This window comes from Anarhichas minor, unplaced genomic scaffold (assembly GCF_050575085.1).
Source record: "Anarhichas minor isolate MPS153535 unplaced genomic scaffold, ASM5057508v1 ptg000021l, whole genome shotgun sequence".
Classification (NCBI taxonomy): Eukaryota; Metazoa; Chordata; class Actinopteri; order Perciformes; family Anarhichadidae; genus Anarhichas; species Anarhichas minor.
This window is the reverse complement of record NW_027466467.1, coordinates 6,873,072-6,891,856: the sequence shown is the minus strand read 5'-3', so window position 1 is coordinate 6,891,856 and position 18,785 is coordinate 6,873,072. Positions and strand designations below refer to the sequence as shown.

Here is an 18,785-nt window from a genome sequence, read left to right as displayed (position 1 = left end):
CATGCACCTTTTAATATTTTTGTTGGCCTATAAAAAACAGGAATGTTCAAGGCGACAAAAAAAAGAAAAAAAAAGAAGAAATCTTTTTCAGATTGTTCCAAGTCATTTCATGTTCCACTTTCTTACACCGTCTGACTACTCAGATCATGCCTACATAAGCTTTACACTGTGGAGAGAGCAACACAAAACCATACAAGGCAGGCAAGCATCTCAACATAAAGGCTCCTAAACTCGTGAGTCCACAGAGGAAAGGCAGGCATTCCCCACTAAATTAGAAAACCCCCACATGTATAAAAATGGTCTCACACAATGTCAGCGTGTCGACAGGTGATGCTTGTGAAAGTCAAACTGAGCAGGTCCTCGGGGGAAGAGTGTTGTCTTCCCCACAGCAACTGTTACTGGCTCGTCTATTAGGCCATAATTCATTGGGTTATGATATCCGATAGTCTGCCCTGGTTGTGTCCTTCCCTCCTGGGACTGGCTGCTGGGGTTGTTCATCTGCACCACTGTGAAGGGGAGGGGAGAGTGACAGGAATGGCTGGTTTGAGGAGCGTGAGGGGGGTGGGGGGGGGGGGTTGGGGGGGGGGGGTTGGGCGAGAACGTGCCTCCACTGCACTGCACAAATGGCAACCGATCCTGAGATAGCAGGAGTCTGATACAAAAACACACCACAAAAGGCACTTTATAAAATGACAGTGCTTCTGTTCTAAGGAAATTCAAGTTGACAGAGTGAGAGAGAGAGAGTCAGAGAGCGTCGCCCCAAAAACATTCTCTTCAGTGTGAGACTAAAGCAAGGGATGTTTTTTTGTTTTAAAAATCAAATCAGCACAAATTCACTACTCGTGTCTCTCACGACCGCCTTGATTCATCCCCAGAACGCTCCGGGGTCCAGCACGGTGAGAGAACAACCAAGAGAAAAAAAAAAAAAACGTCACACTAGAAACTCGCCACTACGAAATATAAAGCCAGAATACAGTTGCGCTGCGGCGGGAATTCATGTTTGCGGGCATCGGTCGCTGTGAGCAGCGAGGTCTGTTCCTCACAACGTCTACCACGGAGACTGCGTCGTGTTCCTGGCCCCTGCGCGGTTTCTGGGAGCATCCATCCAACCGACCCCGCCTCTCCAAGACTCCTGCCGCAGCCCCACCCAGCACCCCGCTCTCAGTCATCGTCCCCTCCCCCGTAGAGATCGGCCAGCTTCTTGAAGCGAGGGCCCCAGTCGTTGAGGTAGTCGTAGTCCTGGTCCCCTGAGCTAGTGGAGTTCAGTGAGCTGACGGATCCAGCGGTTGAACCGCTGCCCTCGTAGTCGAACACCAGCAGGGAGTCGTAGGGAGGAGCTGTGGGGTCGTTGTCTGCTGCCCTCAGACCCTGGAGACATAAAGAATGAAAGATATACAACCTCCACTCTACAGTAACGACACTTCCTGTTTGGTGTGGTTAGACCTACATACTCTCAGGATGGTCTTTTAGCGACACTGGATTTAGGCCAGTCTTTGCTCATCAACAATAAAACCGAGATGATGATTTTTCACAGGCTCAGGTGGCCAGACAGTAAAAGTAGCAATAAACCGCATCTCTTCTTGCTCACCCAGCCATTAGGGTTTTACTGTTCCATCATGGTCTGAATGCTGCTTCAGAGCCTGACACTGAGCTCTGTACGGGGGACAAATATTTATCACAGCATCCCTGCTGATGGGAGCACATTTCTGGAAAATAAACCTTTGTATGAGTCACATCAATGAGGTCTGTGGACACTGCTATGCTGCCCAGCTTACACACAGAAACAGTTAAGGGAACTATGCAACACCCGAGACATTTTCCCTCCATTCTTGAACTTACATCATTGATGAAGTCTCCTATATCTCCAGGGTGGGGCAGACTGGGTCTGACGGGGTACTGTGACTCAGCAATCACAGGTCTCTCGTCCACCCTGCGCACCCCCGCCGGCTTACTGATGATGTGGTCTAAAGACTCGGGCTGCTGCAGCTGGCTCAGGTCATAGTCCTGGATGAAGGCCATAGAGGGAATGGTGAATGAAAATCAAGATTGTAACCTTAACATAATGATCTACTTTTTTTTCCTACGTTTGCCAAATCTACAATCATTTTTTGTTTATTTACTGACTGCTCTTCTGTTATAATGTGTTTGTTTTAAACATTCAGTTGGGTCACTTAGCAATTCAACCCCAAATCATGAACCCTTTTCTCTATATACATACTGGACATGCATTGTGTTTTGAATCTAGCCCAGTTTCCAAGTTGGTACGGCTCCCACTGTCCGTCCTCACAGCCTCACAGCAGCCTTTGATGATCGTTCCTCTTCAGTCTGCGAGGGCTCAGGGCTGACCTGCAGATACATCTGTGCTACAGGGCTTTCTGACAGACTTTCAGTCCTTTTTTGTAAATCTGCAGCGCTGCAGTCTTTGCTTGAGGGAATTACCCACAATTCCTTGTGTTTTACTGTTAGAAACAAGGACGTTCAGGGAAGTCTAAAATGATAAAAAAATAAATAGAAAATACTGGAAGCGATAGCATCTGTGGTTTGAGGTAGGGCTATAACTTATACAGCTATATCTACACAGAAAAGGGACTCCTCACATGGAGAGAGTTGCACTTCCAACTGTACTTGGCATTCAAGCCAAGCAGCACATTCATCCTCAGCACTTGCTTGTAGGGCACAGGGCACACTGAAAACTTTTTTCGAAGTCAAACAAAAAGTACATTATTATTCTCTACAAACGCTATTGGCGAGGCAGCTGATCCAGACTTTCTCAATCCTCATCGTCAATTTATTTGTTTTAAACAATTTTCTATGTCTTTCTTTGAATATCATTTTAATGAGGAGTTGAGCGTTTCATCTCATATTCATTATGTTTCATTGGTCCTGTTTCAGATGTGTCAGCCTATTTTTAATAATTGCGAAGCTGCAACACTCGCAACGACTATTTTGATAATTAATTAACTGACAAGATTTACTTGTTTTTCAAGCAAAGATGCCAAACATTCGCCTGTTCCAGCTTCTCAGGCGTGAGGATTTGGACAGATTCCTGAACCATGCTAATGTCCTCTTGGAATACACAGTACGCTAGTTTGACTTGTGTCTCTTTTGTTTCTTGTTGACCAAACTAGTCTCCCTTAAAGGGATAAATAAAGTTGTCTAATGTAATAGATCAATACATTCCCGACCTTTCATAATAGTCCGTAAATACCATCTATAAACAAAAGATGTTAGTTTTTCATGCCGCTGCTGGCGTACAGCCTTTCATGTCTTTAGTTCATTATGTATATATTTATGATTGTCAAACGATACCTGATCCTCCTCTCCTCCTCCCTCCTCATCATATTTGAGGATATTGTCTCTGACGTCGTCCTCGGGGTCGATGAGCAGGGGCTTCGCCTGCCGCTCCTTCTCTCTGCGCTTCATCCACACCACAAACAGCAGAACCATGCCTGTGAAGCACAGAAACGGCAGCAGTTGCAGTCTTACAAACTACATTTTCTCATTTTCACGACATGATGCATACTGATACACCGATCCAAATAGTGCAAAGGTTTGCTTGTTCCACACTCACTGAGCAGTATGATGATGCAGATGAGTATCGCGATGATGGCCCCGGTGCCGAGGCCGGCGGCCGCCACAGCCCCTGTGGCGCTGCAGTCCCCGTTATCGTCACAGGGACAAACTTTGACTCTGATCACAGAGCGGTTGGACAGAGGAGGGTTCCCCGAATCGGACACGATGATGGGGATCTCGTACACACTCGCCTCCAGGTAAGAGATCCTTAGCCTCAGCTGAGCATAGTCACCTGGAGAGTGGGGAGCGAGATAGTGTTGGTGATGGAGAGAAAACAATGGAAAGTGGGGACAACATTAGGAGATGGAGGGAAGTGAGTGGGAGGAGGATGAGGAGGAGAAAAAGAAGAAGGGGAAAATAAGATTAGACTGTGTACTGCGGAGGAATTACATTTTGTTTACTGCAGGATATCATGTCATCATGTGCGTAGGTACGAGGGAATGACAAACCAAATAAAAGCTGCAACCAAACAAACTGCACAGCAATCATTCTGACATGTATGTATGCGAGGAGGCATTCGAGATATAAAAAGAAAACAGAACGTATGACCTTCAGCATCTATCACTCAGTCAAGCTAAGACAAGAGCCTCGGTGGGAAAAGAATCCAGGTATGTGATCAGATTTGTCCTCAAGACAACTGCTGTGATACATCCATCTGGGTGGATTAGGTGACAGATCGGCTGCTCGGGGGACAGAGAGATGAATGGATCTCATTTGTCACAAACGATGGATCGTACGTCAACACTGGATGGCACCCGCGTCTCTCACTGTGAGCTTTGTGAGACATTTTGTTAAACTTGGACTTCTCTCGCAGCTTACAGCCATCCCTGGTCCCCTGATTGATGTCGCCAGTTATTCTGGAGAGGGCTTTTGCATCCCATCTGTTACGTTTATGGTTTATTTCAGCTGGGGATGCAAAATATATCATTCCCACATACCTCCTAAATTATACATCACAAGGGTGGGGGAAATATTTGCAATATGAATCGGAGCTGCAGTACAGCATTTACGTACCGTTGAGTCGGGAGATAGTCCAGTTGCGGCGAACGCTGGCGGGGAAAGAAGGCAGCTCGAAGACAAAGGGCCCCACGTTGGGGTCGGCGTCCGCGTCTGCGGCTGTGATGTTGACCCTGGAGTTGGGGCGCGCGTGCTCGCACACCTGGGACTCCCTGGGTATCAGCACCGGCGCGTTGTCGTTCACGTCGATCAGGTAAATCTGGAGGGTTCCTGTCCCGCTGGCTTGAGGCGAGCCTGAGGGAAGGAGAGGAGGTAAAGAGATCAAAGGAGGAAGATGGCGAGATAATAACGTGGCGATCGAGAGAGAGGAGTGAACGGCTGTGAGGCAGAGGAGTACAAATGAGATGATTTTGAAGATGGAGCAAAAAAAATCGGGAGTTGAGAGACAGTGTGATGAGAAAGCAACAGAAGTAAGCAAAACAATCCTTCAATTTCAATGACATGTTTCTAGCTGATTTGAGCGCGGAAGTGAGAAAATTGGGAAGTAAACAATTGGGAAGAAGAGAGATTTTGTTTACTGAGGGGCTGAAAGTGGAGGGACAATACTGAGTACATTTGTACAGAGCACCCAAACAAAACAGCCAGAACAAATGAAAGGACGCATACTTTTATTTTTCAGTTTCGTTTAGATGTGGCTGCTTCCTGAAAAGGCCGAAGCGAGACTCGTTCTGGATGGGACAACGCTCACATAGAGATTGCTGTTATCTGCACTCCGCGAGGCCCACTGGGTAATGACGCTAACCCTTCGCTGCATCCAGCAACACAAGCTCATCATAACTTATTCAGGGTTTCTCACAGCTGCCAGGCCGGAACAGAACCATCAGTATGCGAGACACATTTTTGATGTTTTATGCATTTGCAGCAAATCTCCTATGTGCTTAAATTACAGCGCATAACTGACTGAGAAATGTTGTTTTCCTGCCGCGCTGTTTCTGTTGCTCTCGGTGGTGTACAACACGGTGTTGGGAATAAGTGCCTCATTGTTCTTTTTTAGTGCATCGCTTGCTTTCAGAAAAGTGAAGTGAACTGGAAGTTGTCTTGCTGGGCTGTCTCATATTGTAATGAGGTTGCACTCTAGTGTGAGGTTAAACATGTGCATCTGACTCAATGCCTCTAACTGATTTTGTTGAATAGAATATTTAAAGGCCCTGGAAATGCATTTTCTCAATCAGCTTGTTACTTTGAGCGGGGGTGTCATTTAATTACAGTCATTTAGCAGACACTTTTATCCAAAGTGACTTACAATTCAGAGTCTATCACATTTCTACACCGTAGGCACAACTACGGGAGCAATTTTGGGGTTAAGTGTCTTGCTCAAGGACACATCGACATGCGACTAGCAGAGCCGGAGCTTGGGGATTGAACCGCCGACCCTCCGATTGAAAGACGGCCCTGCTATCCACTTAGCCACAGTCATCCCTGCATGAACACAAGACGGCCAGTCAAGGCCAAGTCGGGGCGATGCGATGACATATTTCCATGCATCAATCAGGATTTCGCAACATCTAAATCAAAACGTGAGAGTTATGGGCTTGTTTATTTACGTTGCCAGGCTGCGATCAATCTAATCTGATCAAACCACACACCAAATGAAGCTTATCAGCAGAGTTATTGAGTGCTAAAACCATATTATAAATAACACAGAAGGATGGTTTCTTGCAAAATCTTACTTTGATAGTTTCTTATTTAGTCATTAATATTCAATGTAATAGGGAATTACTTGAAGATGTGAAGTTTTCGGGGGCTTAAAGCTAAGCAAGCACTGGCAGAAGTGTGGGCACGCTGCAAAACAAAGACTCATAATTGATAATCTCTCTCATTTTAGTGTTTGCTTCCACTGGGATGTGGTTCAAATTACTGATATAAACATATGGGCATAATTAAAATGATCAACAGACTCCAGTGTGCTGTAAAACAAACAGCAGACGATTAAGGTTGTTTTTTCTTGAGTTATGGAGAAATCTGTAAAATGACTCAATAAAAATCAGCGGATATAATCATATAATCATTCTAATCTCCAGGGGTGAATTAAATGAAGTGCAGTAGGTAGGTTCTTCTACTCTACTACATTTTAGAGGGATCTATTGTTTTACTCCACAACATTTATGTGAACACTTTAGCTACTTTAAAGATTAAGATTTAACTTGCAAAACAGATCTGCCTCTAGTATGATATGATGATTTGTTAGATTAAAGTAGGCAACGCAGAAATAACCGAGCATCAGGGTTCACTCACATGGTTTGAATCGATATGATATTCATAAGAGCGTTTTTTTTCCAGTCACAATATAGCAGATTAATGCAAAATCACATGTGAAATAATCTGACAAACGCATGTAAATCAAGAGCTTCAGTAACTAATGTTTGTAGCGTGTGAGTGAATTTAGCCAAGAATCATTAACTCTTGTAATACGATGACAAAATGTTTGTCTTCATCACAAATAATAGTAACCAGTAATAATTTGCCAATAATATAATATACAGTTAATATAAACCAATTTAAAATGTGTCATTCTGCAAAATGAATACTTTCACTTTTGCTACTTACTACAGTTTGCTGATTCTACTATTTCACGTTGACTTAAGTGAATGCAGGATGTTTGCGTGGTCGTACCATTACCAACTACAGATGAAGAAAGTGTGTGTACTGCTCCGTTGAACAAACATACTGCAGTGATATATTGTAGCCTTGATATTCGGTTGACAGCCCACTGCCCACAGACTGTCAGCAAGTCCAACAAAATTCCTGATGCAATGCAGCATAGTTTACCCCAGTAGCTCATCAGTTTTATATTTCAACTTTTTTCTCCTCTATCAGACAGTAACTTGGTGCATCAACTATGTAAAGGTCCGTTGCCCCTGGCAGGCCCCAAGGCCCATCGACCGTCTTGTCGGTTATGATTGGCTGGGTGCTTTGTTGCTTCTTTCGCTTCGCTTGAGTAGAATAAGTAAAGAGAATTTCAATCAAAGTGGAATATATCCCCTTGTTGACACTGGGCTCCAGAATCAATAGGGAGTCAACACTTTGAGCTTAAGATTGTGTGCTTTCGGAGCAACCAATCCCTCATTTCTCACTGGAGTATAAACACCTGGGTGCCTCCTACTTACACAGAGAGCAAGCACCTCTATTTGTAGTGCTTTAGTTAAGCTTCACACATTGTCAAGACCTTCATTGGCAGATCCTGTTTTCATTTTTTCATCCATCAGAAGCAGGGCAATGAAGGTCTGTGCATATTTGTGCCCTGTTTACTTTATACAGTACAGTATATGAACAGAACGTCCCACACATTCACAGTCCACACACACTGCAGAGTATCTGGCAGGAAAGTAACATATTTAACAAATACAAGCACCATTTATGGAGTTCCATGTCACAAATCCACAACTGTTTGCTCGGTGTTTGTGGACCTCTGGTCCATGACATTATTTTAATATTAAGTAAAACGGGAAGCCTTGCTCAGTTTGGTCGTAAGGAGTTTAGAGGCAGTAACCTATGTAATAAGTTAGACCTGTGTTAGTGACAAGAGTTATGTTCCAGTTTATCCAAGAAAGTTACCGTACACTATTATGTCAAGCGACAGCACAGCACCTTGCCTGAATTTATGGACCCTATTTATAATATAATACATCATGATTCATAATGTGTTTGGATAATAAGTGCGAGAGTAGTGAGAAATATGCCAGGTAAATGTGTTCCTTAACTACGTTGTAGCCCATAATGACATCCGCTACATTCATCCCGCCTGTGCTACAGTACTTTCATTCTAATGATGATGAAAATTATATTAAGCAGCCTCCTTTTCAGTCAGATGATGATTGATGTATGGTTATCAATATTCAAATATAGCTGATGTAATGTTTTCACAACAAACAAAAAAAAACACATAGAAAACAAACCAGATTATCAGTCTCCATTGGTGCTGGCTGTTCATAGACGTAGTGCTGCTTTGAGCTAAATGCTAATATCAGCATACTAAAATGCTCAATGCCAACATGCTGATGTTTAGCAAAGTAGCACTATACGTATACAGGTATTTGGTCATAAAAGAACAATTGTGACCGGATGATGTTAGATAAAAACTCAATCCATCAAATATTATTTCTTGAGGTTGTTCAGTCAAAACCACAAATGCCAACCTCATGGTGGCGCTAGAGAATAGTCAGGGGATCACCAGAGTCATACGGATTCATCTTCTGGGGACCATGAACGTCTGCGCCAAATTTCCTGGCCGTCCATCTAATAGATGCAGAGATTTTTTTGGTCTAGACCAAAGTGGTGGATCGAAAATCGTGTCCTACTGTTTTAATATTTATTTAGAGTCACAACACACACAGTCATCGTGACTTACCGGACTTACCATTGTCGAACGCCAGGAATGTGGCCTCGTACACGTTGTTTTTGACGTACATAGACTCTCGGTCCAGCAGGGCCATGGTGGTGATCTGACCATTGGTCCTGTTGATCTTCAGCCAGTTAGCTGGATCTGACAGCTTGGAGTACCTGTGCACGCACAAATCCACAGAGACAGAGGGACAGGGAGAAAGCCAGACACTTCATTAATCCAAACACAAATAGTATGGAAACTTATGCCAGATGTTGACTTTTGCAGCCAACTGTTAGTTGAATTCCAGCAGCTCTGCATCTTTTATTCCAAAGTACCCATCACCAGGTTGAATGTTCATTACCATAATAAGCAATACCAGGCGAGCACCTTTGATATATTACAGTGACATGGAAAGCGGAACATATGTTCACCGAGCTTATCATAGCAGCAGCTCATTAGCACGAAGACCGATGAAAACCTGAACCCAGTTGCAGAACAGCCGAGCAGCGGTCTTAACAACTTCACCGCTCTTTGTACCCACACAGCCGCCACAGCAACTCTCAACGCTGTCACCGGTCGATACGTCAACGGAGTGGAACGCGACAGCTGCAATTAAAGTCTATGAATCCCATTAAGAACTATGACGAGTCCTAAAAAACTTGCCGAGCGGAGGAAGCGCTTCTCTCTCTCAGGTCTAATGAGAAATGTTTAATTGCGTACAAGCGAGAAGTCTCACTCGAAGGTTAGACTGTCAGCGTGTCACCACAACGACAGGAGGTGGAGGTGAAAGATCACAGCAGACAGAGAGGAATAGTGAGAGAGATCAGAGACGTGTGTCTGAATGTAAGCATGGCTGGTAGAAAACGTGATCGGGGGGAAAGGGGGCTTATTTAAAGTGCGTTGGAGGCCGACACTGGTCAGTTTGAGCCTCACAGGCATGGAGAAAACTAATTCCACCTCCAGCTTCACACACACACTTCTACGCTGGTGCACACTTAGTAAACAGGCAGACAAAGGGACATAATGACAGATACCAGCTATCACATTTTTCACATTTTTCTTCTTTAGAGGATTGAATAAATACATGAAAATAAATCTAATTTCTAGTGAAAGACATTGTCACGCAGTATTAGTCAGGATCTGTTGTTACCCTGGAGGTTAGACTGTCGCTTGCGTGTCATGCCTGGCACTCTCATCTCCTTCCTGTGCCAACAAGGTGTCACCTCCTGCTGTCTTCATGTGCAGAGCAAATTGTCTTAACCCTTAACCCTTAATGTTCTGTTTGGGGCCCTGGAGACTCCTGGCCCACATTAGCAGCTCAAAAACATACCCTACATTACAGTCAAATCAGCTGCGATAATTCATGACTTTTCCTAATTTTAGGGGAATTACGAATACATTTTTTTTTTTCTTTCCTCTGAAAAGATATTCGGGCATTTTAGCGCATGTGTCTCTGTTGTGCCCCGCTGGCGAGCTCATGGCCACCGCTTCGCGCTGCACTCAGACGGTAGTTACGGCTAATAATGCCGTTCTGACCCACGCCGATGTCACAAAAGCGTAGCGCCCACCCTCCGGTTCCCCCCCCGCCCAGGTAAACACAGGAGCTCTGTCAGCACTGTTGTTTGCATTGGCGTCGCCATGTTGAGAGCCGTGTAGAGGCAATCCCTCAATCATAGATTTGCTCTGACTCTCGTAGAGAGAACCTTTAAACTCACCACTAATTCCACCCTTAAAGGGCACTCCACTGATGACAGGTCTTGCATTACACAGTTGGGGTGCTGGGTTTGAAAGAATTGGTCATTTTGGAGGTTGGAGCATCCAATGAAAGACACTGTTGAGTTGCATTGTTGGGAATTGTAGAATCCATCTTTATTGAAGCTGGACCCGCACTTGAGACTAAATGTTTGAGAAGGCTCTGAGTGCTGCCAAAACGCAGGTGACGTACAGTACACTCAATACTGTGCGTGAACCCATCACTTGAAGACACAGCCTGAGGACTGAAGCTGGTGCTGCTGCTCTGCGGGCTGTGTAGACATTGTGTAAATGTCAGGATGTCTCGACCCATGCTGATTTGATTTCGACCTTTCCTTTTCTAATTTGTCTCTCTTGAGTCTTCATGGAAGTGCGTTACTGAACTCTCGCAGTACCCCTTTAATCCTAAACCCAGGCTTTAAACTAAGACCCTTTAGAAGTGAGGACTAACCAACATGTCCTCACTCAGCAGGGCTAATATTCTCATACTAACAAAAAATAAAGAAAAACACATACAAACACACATATGCATACACACATAAATTAGCTCATGCTGCCACTTAAATCACATCTAACAGTAAAATCAGTTGGCAAAAAGGCTCGCCCTCACATCATCTCTCTCTCTTTTCCACCAGAGAGAGAATAAAGCAAGAAAATTCAGAAACACGAGCTGGCTCCTCTCCCAGCCACTGCTCACGCACAGGCCTTTCACTCATCCTCTGTGGGAGCTCGTGTGCATGTTGTGAGTCTACGGCTCTGCATTTCTGTGTCTTTTTTTGTTTTGTTGTGAACTTCAGTGAGGGTTCAAGCGAGGTCACCTAAAGGGAATACAGCGGCAGCAGCAGCAGAGATGAGGCTGTCTGAGCATGAGCTGAGCGTCTGCTGGCAAGCTGCTTTGGAGAAGACAGCAGCTCTGAGCTCCCATCAATAACAGACACACAGACTGACAGAGAAGAAAGTGACAGGGTCAGGGAGAGGGAGAGGGAGGGGTGAGGCGGAAAAAAGAGAGTAAAAGAGGAGTTGCTTCTCTCAAAGAGCAGAGGAGCTCAGCCCACTTAGTTTGCATGACATGTCTTTTTCGGAGACCTGAAATGTGGATATTGCTCACTCCTCTGTGCAGTGTGTACTGTATATGTGAGTATATCTCCCACTCCCTCCCTCGATATCAATTCAGTAACATTTCCACTGGGTTCCTCAGTGGAAGAGGCCGTCTCACTGACATTAAGAAAAATCAATCCCTCACGTTGGAGCTGGCTATGGAGTGGAACGGTGCCGCTGGACCTTAGTGGGCATGTGGGAGTTTCTGTGACACAGGGTCGATGCCTGGATGGCACCATGCCCGCGGTGTGTCACCCCAGTATGGATGAAGGATGGGTTCAATGAGGAGGATGAGGAGATAGGGATCTAAGGAGGGCAGACAGACAGTGGCCAGCTCATTACAGGATGACCTCTTTACACCAGTCGCCTGGCAACGGGGAGGTAACAGGAGCCCGGTCTGTGGGCGGAGGGTCGGTTGAGAATGTCACCGAAGAGGGATAAACGGTGGAGAAACTGCTCACAGCTGATAAAACACTGGTGACACACTGATTGAAAAGAAGATACATATTGTACACAGGGTGGGCGAAATATTGGAAATGCCTCGCGATACAGACTATCAAGAGGAGCTCAGAGGAGCTTTAGTCCTCACAGTAATGTGAGTCCTGAACTGCAAATGTATCCAAGATCCTCCATGCTCATTTAAAGAAATGACAGATGGTTGTTTGAACTAAACAGGTTGAGGATGCAGCAGGTAGCATGAGCAGTGATTGCTGACATGACAAAGTGTCACCCACAGAAACTAAAACTTTTAAAAAGTACCGTATTTTCCGCACTACAAGGCGCACTTAAAAGCCTTTAATTTTCTCAAAAAACGACAGTGCGCCTTGTAATCCGGAGCGCCTTATATATGGATCAATTGGTTAATTGGTTGATCCATACTGGTTGTACACGGCGCTCTGTCAAAATGTTTCAGTACGACTGGTAAACTACAAAGCCGCACCGCGGTAAACACCGGTACTGTGCTTACTCCTAGTCCAACACCACTTGTGTGTATAAAGACCCCAAAATGGCACCTTTCAAGAGACACGCTTACGACGCTATTCTATTCTATGCGCCTTATAATCCGGTGCGCCCTATATATAAAAACAGTTCTAAAATAGGCCATTCATTGAAGGTGCGCCTTATAATCCGGTGCGCTTTATAGTGCGGAAAATACGGTACACATAAATCAAATAAAAATCATTTCATGCATAAATATAAAGGATCTATCGGGACTTTATGACATTTAGCAAATCGTTTATTGTATTAATGCTGCAAAAACGCACATAGTATTTAAGGAGGTGGATTCCTATGATGACTCTGTTCTTGCATTTTCCATAAACGTTTTCTCCTCATTTCCGTAATAAATGAATGTCTTGTTAATTTGTGTGTAGGAGGTAGTGTTGTTTATGGTTTGCTTATTATTTATGACACTTACTCTAATTAGTTAACCTTCAATGTTGTGTTATAAGATATTATTTATATAAAGACCAAACAATCTGGAGAGTGATTCAAATTGCCACTCGGGAATTACACGTGTTCAAAAATGAACCAAGTTCGTTCACCAAGTTTGGTACTTTTGTCATATACAGATATTTAATGATGATTGCTGGGTAATGTTTGTTCGTGTATGTTGATATTATCCGATGTCAAATCTCTAGTTGATCATGTGACGAGCCGATATAATGGTGTGTGGGTGTGTGCTTCATAAATTCATAACTACACTAGGGCCCGTCATAATAGTGTACACTGGGTGTATATTGATAAGCGTAGATAGCTGTATGGTATTATTATTATAACAATAATAGTCTAGGGGTCTATGACACCACTGCGGTTTAAAGTACCTGACAATCTGGTGGATGAAGTGGTCAGGGTCCTGAGCAGCGAACACGGTAAGAGTGGTCCCTGCGGGCACACCCTCCTCAAAGCGGATCATCTTGGGGTTGACAGGGAAGACAGGCGGCTCGTTCACATCCTGAACCGAAATGGTTACTCCCGCTGTGGACTGAAGCGAGGACTGGATGCCACTGGCCAGGTGGGCCTGGTTGGAAACCACCACGGTCAGCATGAAGGCACGATTCATCTCAAAATCCACCGGCTAGAGAAGAACAGAGGAGGTGGGAGAGAGAGAGAGATGCAGAAAACAAAATGGGAGGGAAATGAGTGTGGCTGATTGCGAGATTAGTTCTAATTGTGTTCCAATTTGAGAAATGACATATAATTCAGTGAAAACAATGCGAGACCAAAGTACTCAACATCTGGCACTTCAGAGCAGGTGGAAACGCAAGATGTCATGTGGAATAATAATGGAGAACAAAGCTAAATAGCAGACATCGGGATGTGTGTGGAGAAGCCGAATGCGCGGCGTCATTTTTACCTTGACCACCGTCAGCATGCCCTCGTTGGTGATGGGGTTGGTGCGGATGGTGAAGTGTCCAGTGGGGTCTCCGCTGACGATGCGGTAGACGGCGTTCCAGTTGGGGCTGTGGGGCTGATCCCTGTCCACCACCGTCAGGTTGGTCACCACCACATTCACCTTGTTCTCTGGCACCTCCCCTGAAAACTACAGAGCAGGAGGGAGGGAGGGGGGCAGGGAAGGGAGGTGACAGCAGGCAGCATGGGAGAGATAACATTATGCTGATGTTGCTCCAGCACTCGGCTAATGCATGCTAATGAGTTGATTTATTGAGGTTCTTAACATTCGCTTGTGTCATCATCAATCTTTTAGCATTTTCCATAACTGTTATTATGAAAACAAACTGCTTTTAGGGTCATGCCAATAATGCTCATTACATTGAGAGTGTAGAGCAAAACAAATGGGGCAGAAATTAGAAAGATAGGAGAGGAAGACAGCAGACAGAAGGATTCGTATTTGTTTAAAATGTGGATAATAGAAAATCATATCTCCCATTATCTTAATGCTGTCCCCTATTCCACGCCACGTCTGCTCATATGAAACTTATTTAAACTAATGGATTTGTTCAATTAGTTGTTTACCCATTTAATTTAGATTCTGTGCTTTCACCAAATCTAGGTCTTAATAAGCAATTAGATGAGTACTATAATTAAGGCAGTGGTAGGAATAATCTTTGGCTAATGATCTTCATTATATTGCAATCTGAAACAACTCCCCTCTGAACTAACTCTGAAAGGAAACTTGGTTACAGCTGCAGAGCCTGAAGAAGAATTCACTGCGCAAAAGGATGCATGTCCTCCTCTATAGGGATTTACCAAGCTACAGAGGGATGGGCACTCCAAGGCGCGCGCGCACACACACACACACACACACACACACACACACACACACACACACACACACACACACACACACACACACACACACACACACACACACACACACACACACACACACACACACACACACACACACACACACACACACTAAAAGCTCACATTATCAGGCAATAATCCACGTTTCCTCTTGTGAAGCGTTAACTTGTTTATGGGGTGTGTCTGCCAGATGCTGTTCACTTTAATGGCTTCATCATCGTGGGATTGAAGCAGCGTCCAAACCGCCCCATTCCTCTCTTTCTCTTCTTCCCTTCCTCCCTCCCTCCCTCCCTCCCTCCCTCCATGCGCGCGTGTCTCTTCTTCTCCTATCCCCTGCAGTACGACCACGCTGATAAGCACAGAACAAATTAAATATGCACTCTCAGTCTCTTGTGTGTGTGGGCTCCTCCATTTCATTTCCACCCCGGGCTCTATAGCAACAAACAGCACCACGAACCTTCCAAGCTTGTTGGGCTGCGCTGTCAGACGGCCAAATGGAGTATGCCCTCTCAGAGGCATACGCAATGGTGCTGACTGGAGGAGAGGACGCTTCCAAAATGGCCACTCTCACTAAAATGCAATGTGGACTCATTGATAAGCCACCAGAGACACAGACTTCCAGTTTCTGAAGGATTTTGTAGTTAAAAAGAACATCACAATCACATTAGGATTGTGTGTGGTTTTCATGTTCTTTTGAAAAGCTTATAACCAGGAAGTAAGGTATTGAGTATCACGGCTGAGCTCACAACTGTACTGTCACTCACCAATGAGCTACTCGTTTGGTCAGTAAAGTCACTTTCAAGACTCAGTGTGTTCAGCGTTGGCGGCACTGAAGCCCTCTGAAAACACAGAGTGAGTCACACAAGTTACTGGTCATACCAGACCACGTGAGACTGTGGCTCCAAAAACCCTGAGTGGATTGCATTGAGCAAAGGTAAGTTTTTATTGCTTATGAATCAAATTTTTCATCTGTAAAAGGAATAATTCATGTTTTCTACTTTCGAAAGTTGCGTCGTTTTACTTTAAAGAACTTGGGCAGACAAAAACACAGAGGCAGGGGGTGAGATAGGGACATTTTAGGCCTACAGATGTTGACCCTGCGGGGTGAAAATTCCTTTTATAACTTCACCATTCGAAGAATCCGCATTGACAGATTGTGCCAGGGTCTTAATTTATGAGCCTTCGACATGCCAATAGATCACAAATGTATGAAGGTCAGCACTACACAGAACCCTTCAAAAACAGGGCCACTTATGCCGGATCATTTCTAATGATTGCTGTTCATGTTTGAAACTGTCTATTAACGCGACTAGCCTTCAGACGTTTGAGTATTACAGTAGTACAGCCAGGGGAAATCAGTGTGGCTACAGCGCTGTACAGAAACCAAACCATTTTAGAAATATAAATCTGCATCAAGGTGCACTGCCCGGCAGGGGAAATCTACTACCGTTTTACTGAAAATGTCCCCTTTCAGACAGCAGAGCTACAGCTCAAAAAGACTAAAAGAGCTCTTCTTTTCCTTCATGGGGCATTGAGAACAACACCAAAGGGTAATGACAGCATTATGTACCAATAAATGTCCCAAAACAGACTCCTACTAATATCAGACTGCCATCAGTCCACTTAAGACGCTGTTATGTCTCCACTATAGTGTAATAAAGATACAGCTACTGGCGTCTACCAGCAGTCTCATTTTTCATGTTATACAGACATATCAAGCCGCTTTACCTAGTAGTCTGTGCTTTTTTCTTCTTTTTTTTTAACACAAATCAAAGTCAAGGAGTGGGAAGCAAGGGAAAGTGGTGAATAATCTCTGGCACTCCAACTCTTTCAGCTATTTAGAAGCTGCAGCTCTACAGGTGAATCACCAAAAGCACTCTCTTCAGATCTGTAAGCCTGTGTGTCTTGGAGTTCAAGCTTTCAACCCCACAAGTCATCCAAACAACTCTCCTGCTCCCCATCAGTGTTCACTGACTGAAGAACCACTGGGTACACTTTCGCAGGGGTGTGATACACTTGATTAGACACTTTGATTAGATAGATTGTCCCAAGTACCAAGCTTTTTTTTTGTTTATCACGCAAACATAGCACTAACATTGCACATCCAGGCCCATGTGGTGAAATTAATAAAAGATTTAGATTGTTTTTTTGTTTCTTTTTTCAAATTAGATGCTGTATATCAGCTCGGGTTACGCCCCCGCAAGCAATTTCACTTAATTAGCGCGCTTATGTTTTCTTGATGCCTCCCTTAGAGAGCGATGAATTCTTCTCGCGTCTGTCATGCACAAATAATTACTGAACGGCTCCGAGTCGAGTTGTTTGTGTGGGAAGCAAAACAAAAAGTAGAGATTGACAAAGCAGCGGAAATGGCATCTGGTTTTATATTTTATATAAAATTGTCTTTGCCGTGGATGTTCAGGTCAGAGCGTGGGGCCGTTTGCGTCATAAGTGAAGGACATACAACGAGAACACGTTTTTATTAATTTCTAATTATTACCTTTGAGTCACACACCGGACAAGCTCAGGCACATCTACAGTCATTTGCTAAGCAGGGTTTCGGGGAAAGTAATGACACCCTGAAGAGTGGACAAACATCTTTCACAGCGTGTCAGAGCATACATCCCTGTGTACTGTATATGTCAAGGACAATGTACAATTTTTGTTTTTTGTGTCTATTGAAGTGCAGCATGACCATTTTCTGGCTAGCTGGCAGCCCCCTGGTGACGAGCAGTGACGGAGGCAGCACCGCAGACGGCGACGAAAGCAGCTATGAGCGGCAGCCTTGTTCGGTGAGCTCTAGCCCTGACAGCTGGGGAGCTCTTATCAGAGCATGCGGCTGGAACTGTACTGGCACGCACGCCGCCGACGGCCCCGCCGAGGAGACAGGGATCACAGTGTGTGACGCTGACACACTGCTCGCTCTGCCTCTGAGCCGGGCTACAGACAGCATCTGTTTCTCTCTGGAATCTAAGAAACCCAAGCGCTCACATGAGGAGCAGCTACAATCCTGTAGGTCTGTCAGGTTGCGGTCAGGAGAATAGAGAATACAAGCTATAAATGAGGCGGAGGGCTTCTGCTTACTCGTCAACAACCTCACATATAGTAACCCTTGCTCTCAAAAACGGACAACTCCCTACCTCACCACACACACTGCCAAGTAGTTCAAATGTCCTCATGTGTGATTTCAGTCCATTTTCATATGTCGTCCTCCCAGTCACTGATGGCTGAAGGATGTGGGACTGTAAAACCATTCAAAAGGTGGAGGCTTGCTGTAGAATGTTCCCAAATATCATTCGTTGTTTACAACGCTACTAGCACAGAACCGAAAGAAGATTGGGGTGGGGAGGGTGGCTGAATCAAATATATTTCATTCTAACCCCTTGACCCCCTGCAATATCCTCCCCAAATATCTTTAAATAATATATCAACAAGATGATGAAAATACAGCCACTCTCTAATGTTGAATAAGGAGCTGTTAAAAAAATGGTTACGACACCAAATGAGGGAACCAGGAAGAAACTGCTGATTTTGATGAGGAAAGAAAATTCTGGGACTCACCGTTCTGACTGTCAGTTCCGGGGGATTGTCGTTGATGTCGGTGATGCTGATGAGGGCCGTGGCTGTGTTGGACAAGCCAAAGTTCAAGTTGCCCTCCATGTCAGTGGCCTGGACAATGATGGTGTACTGGGACACTTTCTGTAAAAAGAAGCAGAAAACACACCCAAGGATTGATATATCAAATGCTGCGGCA

General features: G+C 44.6%; 1 protein-coding gene across 1 annotated transcript in view; it reads right to left on the bottom strand.

Moving 5' to 3' along the window:
• Positions 1 to 611: 611 nt before the first annotated feature.
• The window catches only part of cdh4 (cadherin 4, type 1, R-cadherin (retinal)), a 55,613-nt gene continuing 37,439 nt past the window's right edge, over positions 612 to 18,785 (bottom strand). Inside the window, exons 5-13 of the mRNA XM_076096283.1 lie at positions 18,593 to 18,730; positions 14,121 to 14,306; positions 13,588 to 13,841; positions 8,948 to 9,090; positions 4,588 to 4,824; positions 3,572 to 3,805; positions 3,310 to 3,449; positions 1,840 to 2,004; positions 612 to 1,368 (exon numbers count right to left, since the gene is read on the bottom strand). Of these exons, the coding sequence (XP_075952398.1) occupies positions 1,162 to 1,368; positions 1,840 to 2,004; positions 3,310 to 3,449; positions 3,572 to 3,805; positions 4,588 to 4,824; positions 8,948 to 9,090; positions 13,588 to 13,841; positions 14,121 to 14,306; positions 18,593 to 18,730 (1,704 nt within the window). The 3' untranslated portion in view covers positions 612 to 1,161. The remainder of the gene's footprint in view (positions 1,369 to 1,839; positions 2,005 to 3,309; positions 3,450 to 3,571; positions 3,806 to 4,587; positions 4,825 to 8,947; positions 9,091 to 13,587; positions 13,842 to 14,120; positions 14,307 to 18,592; positions 18,731 to 18,785) is intronic.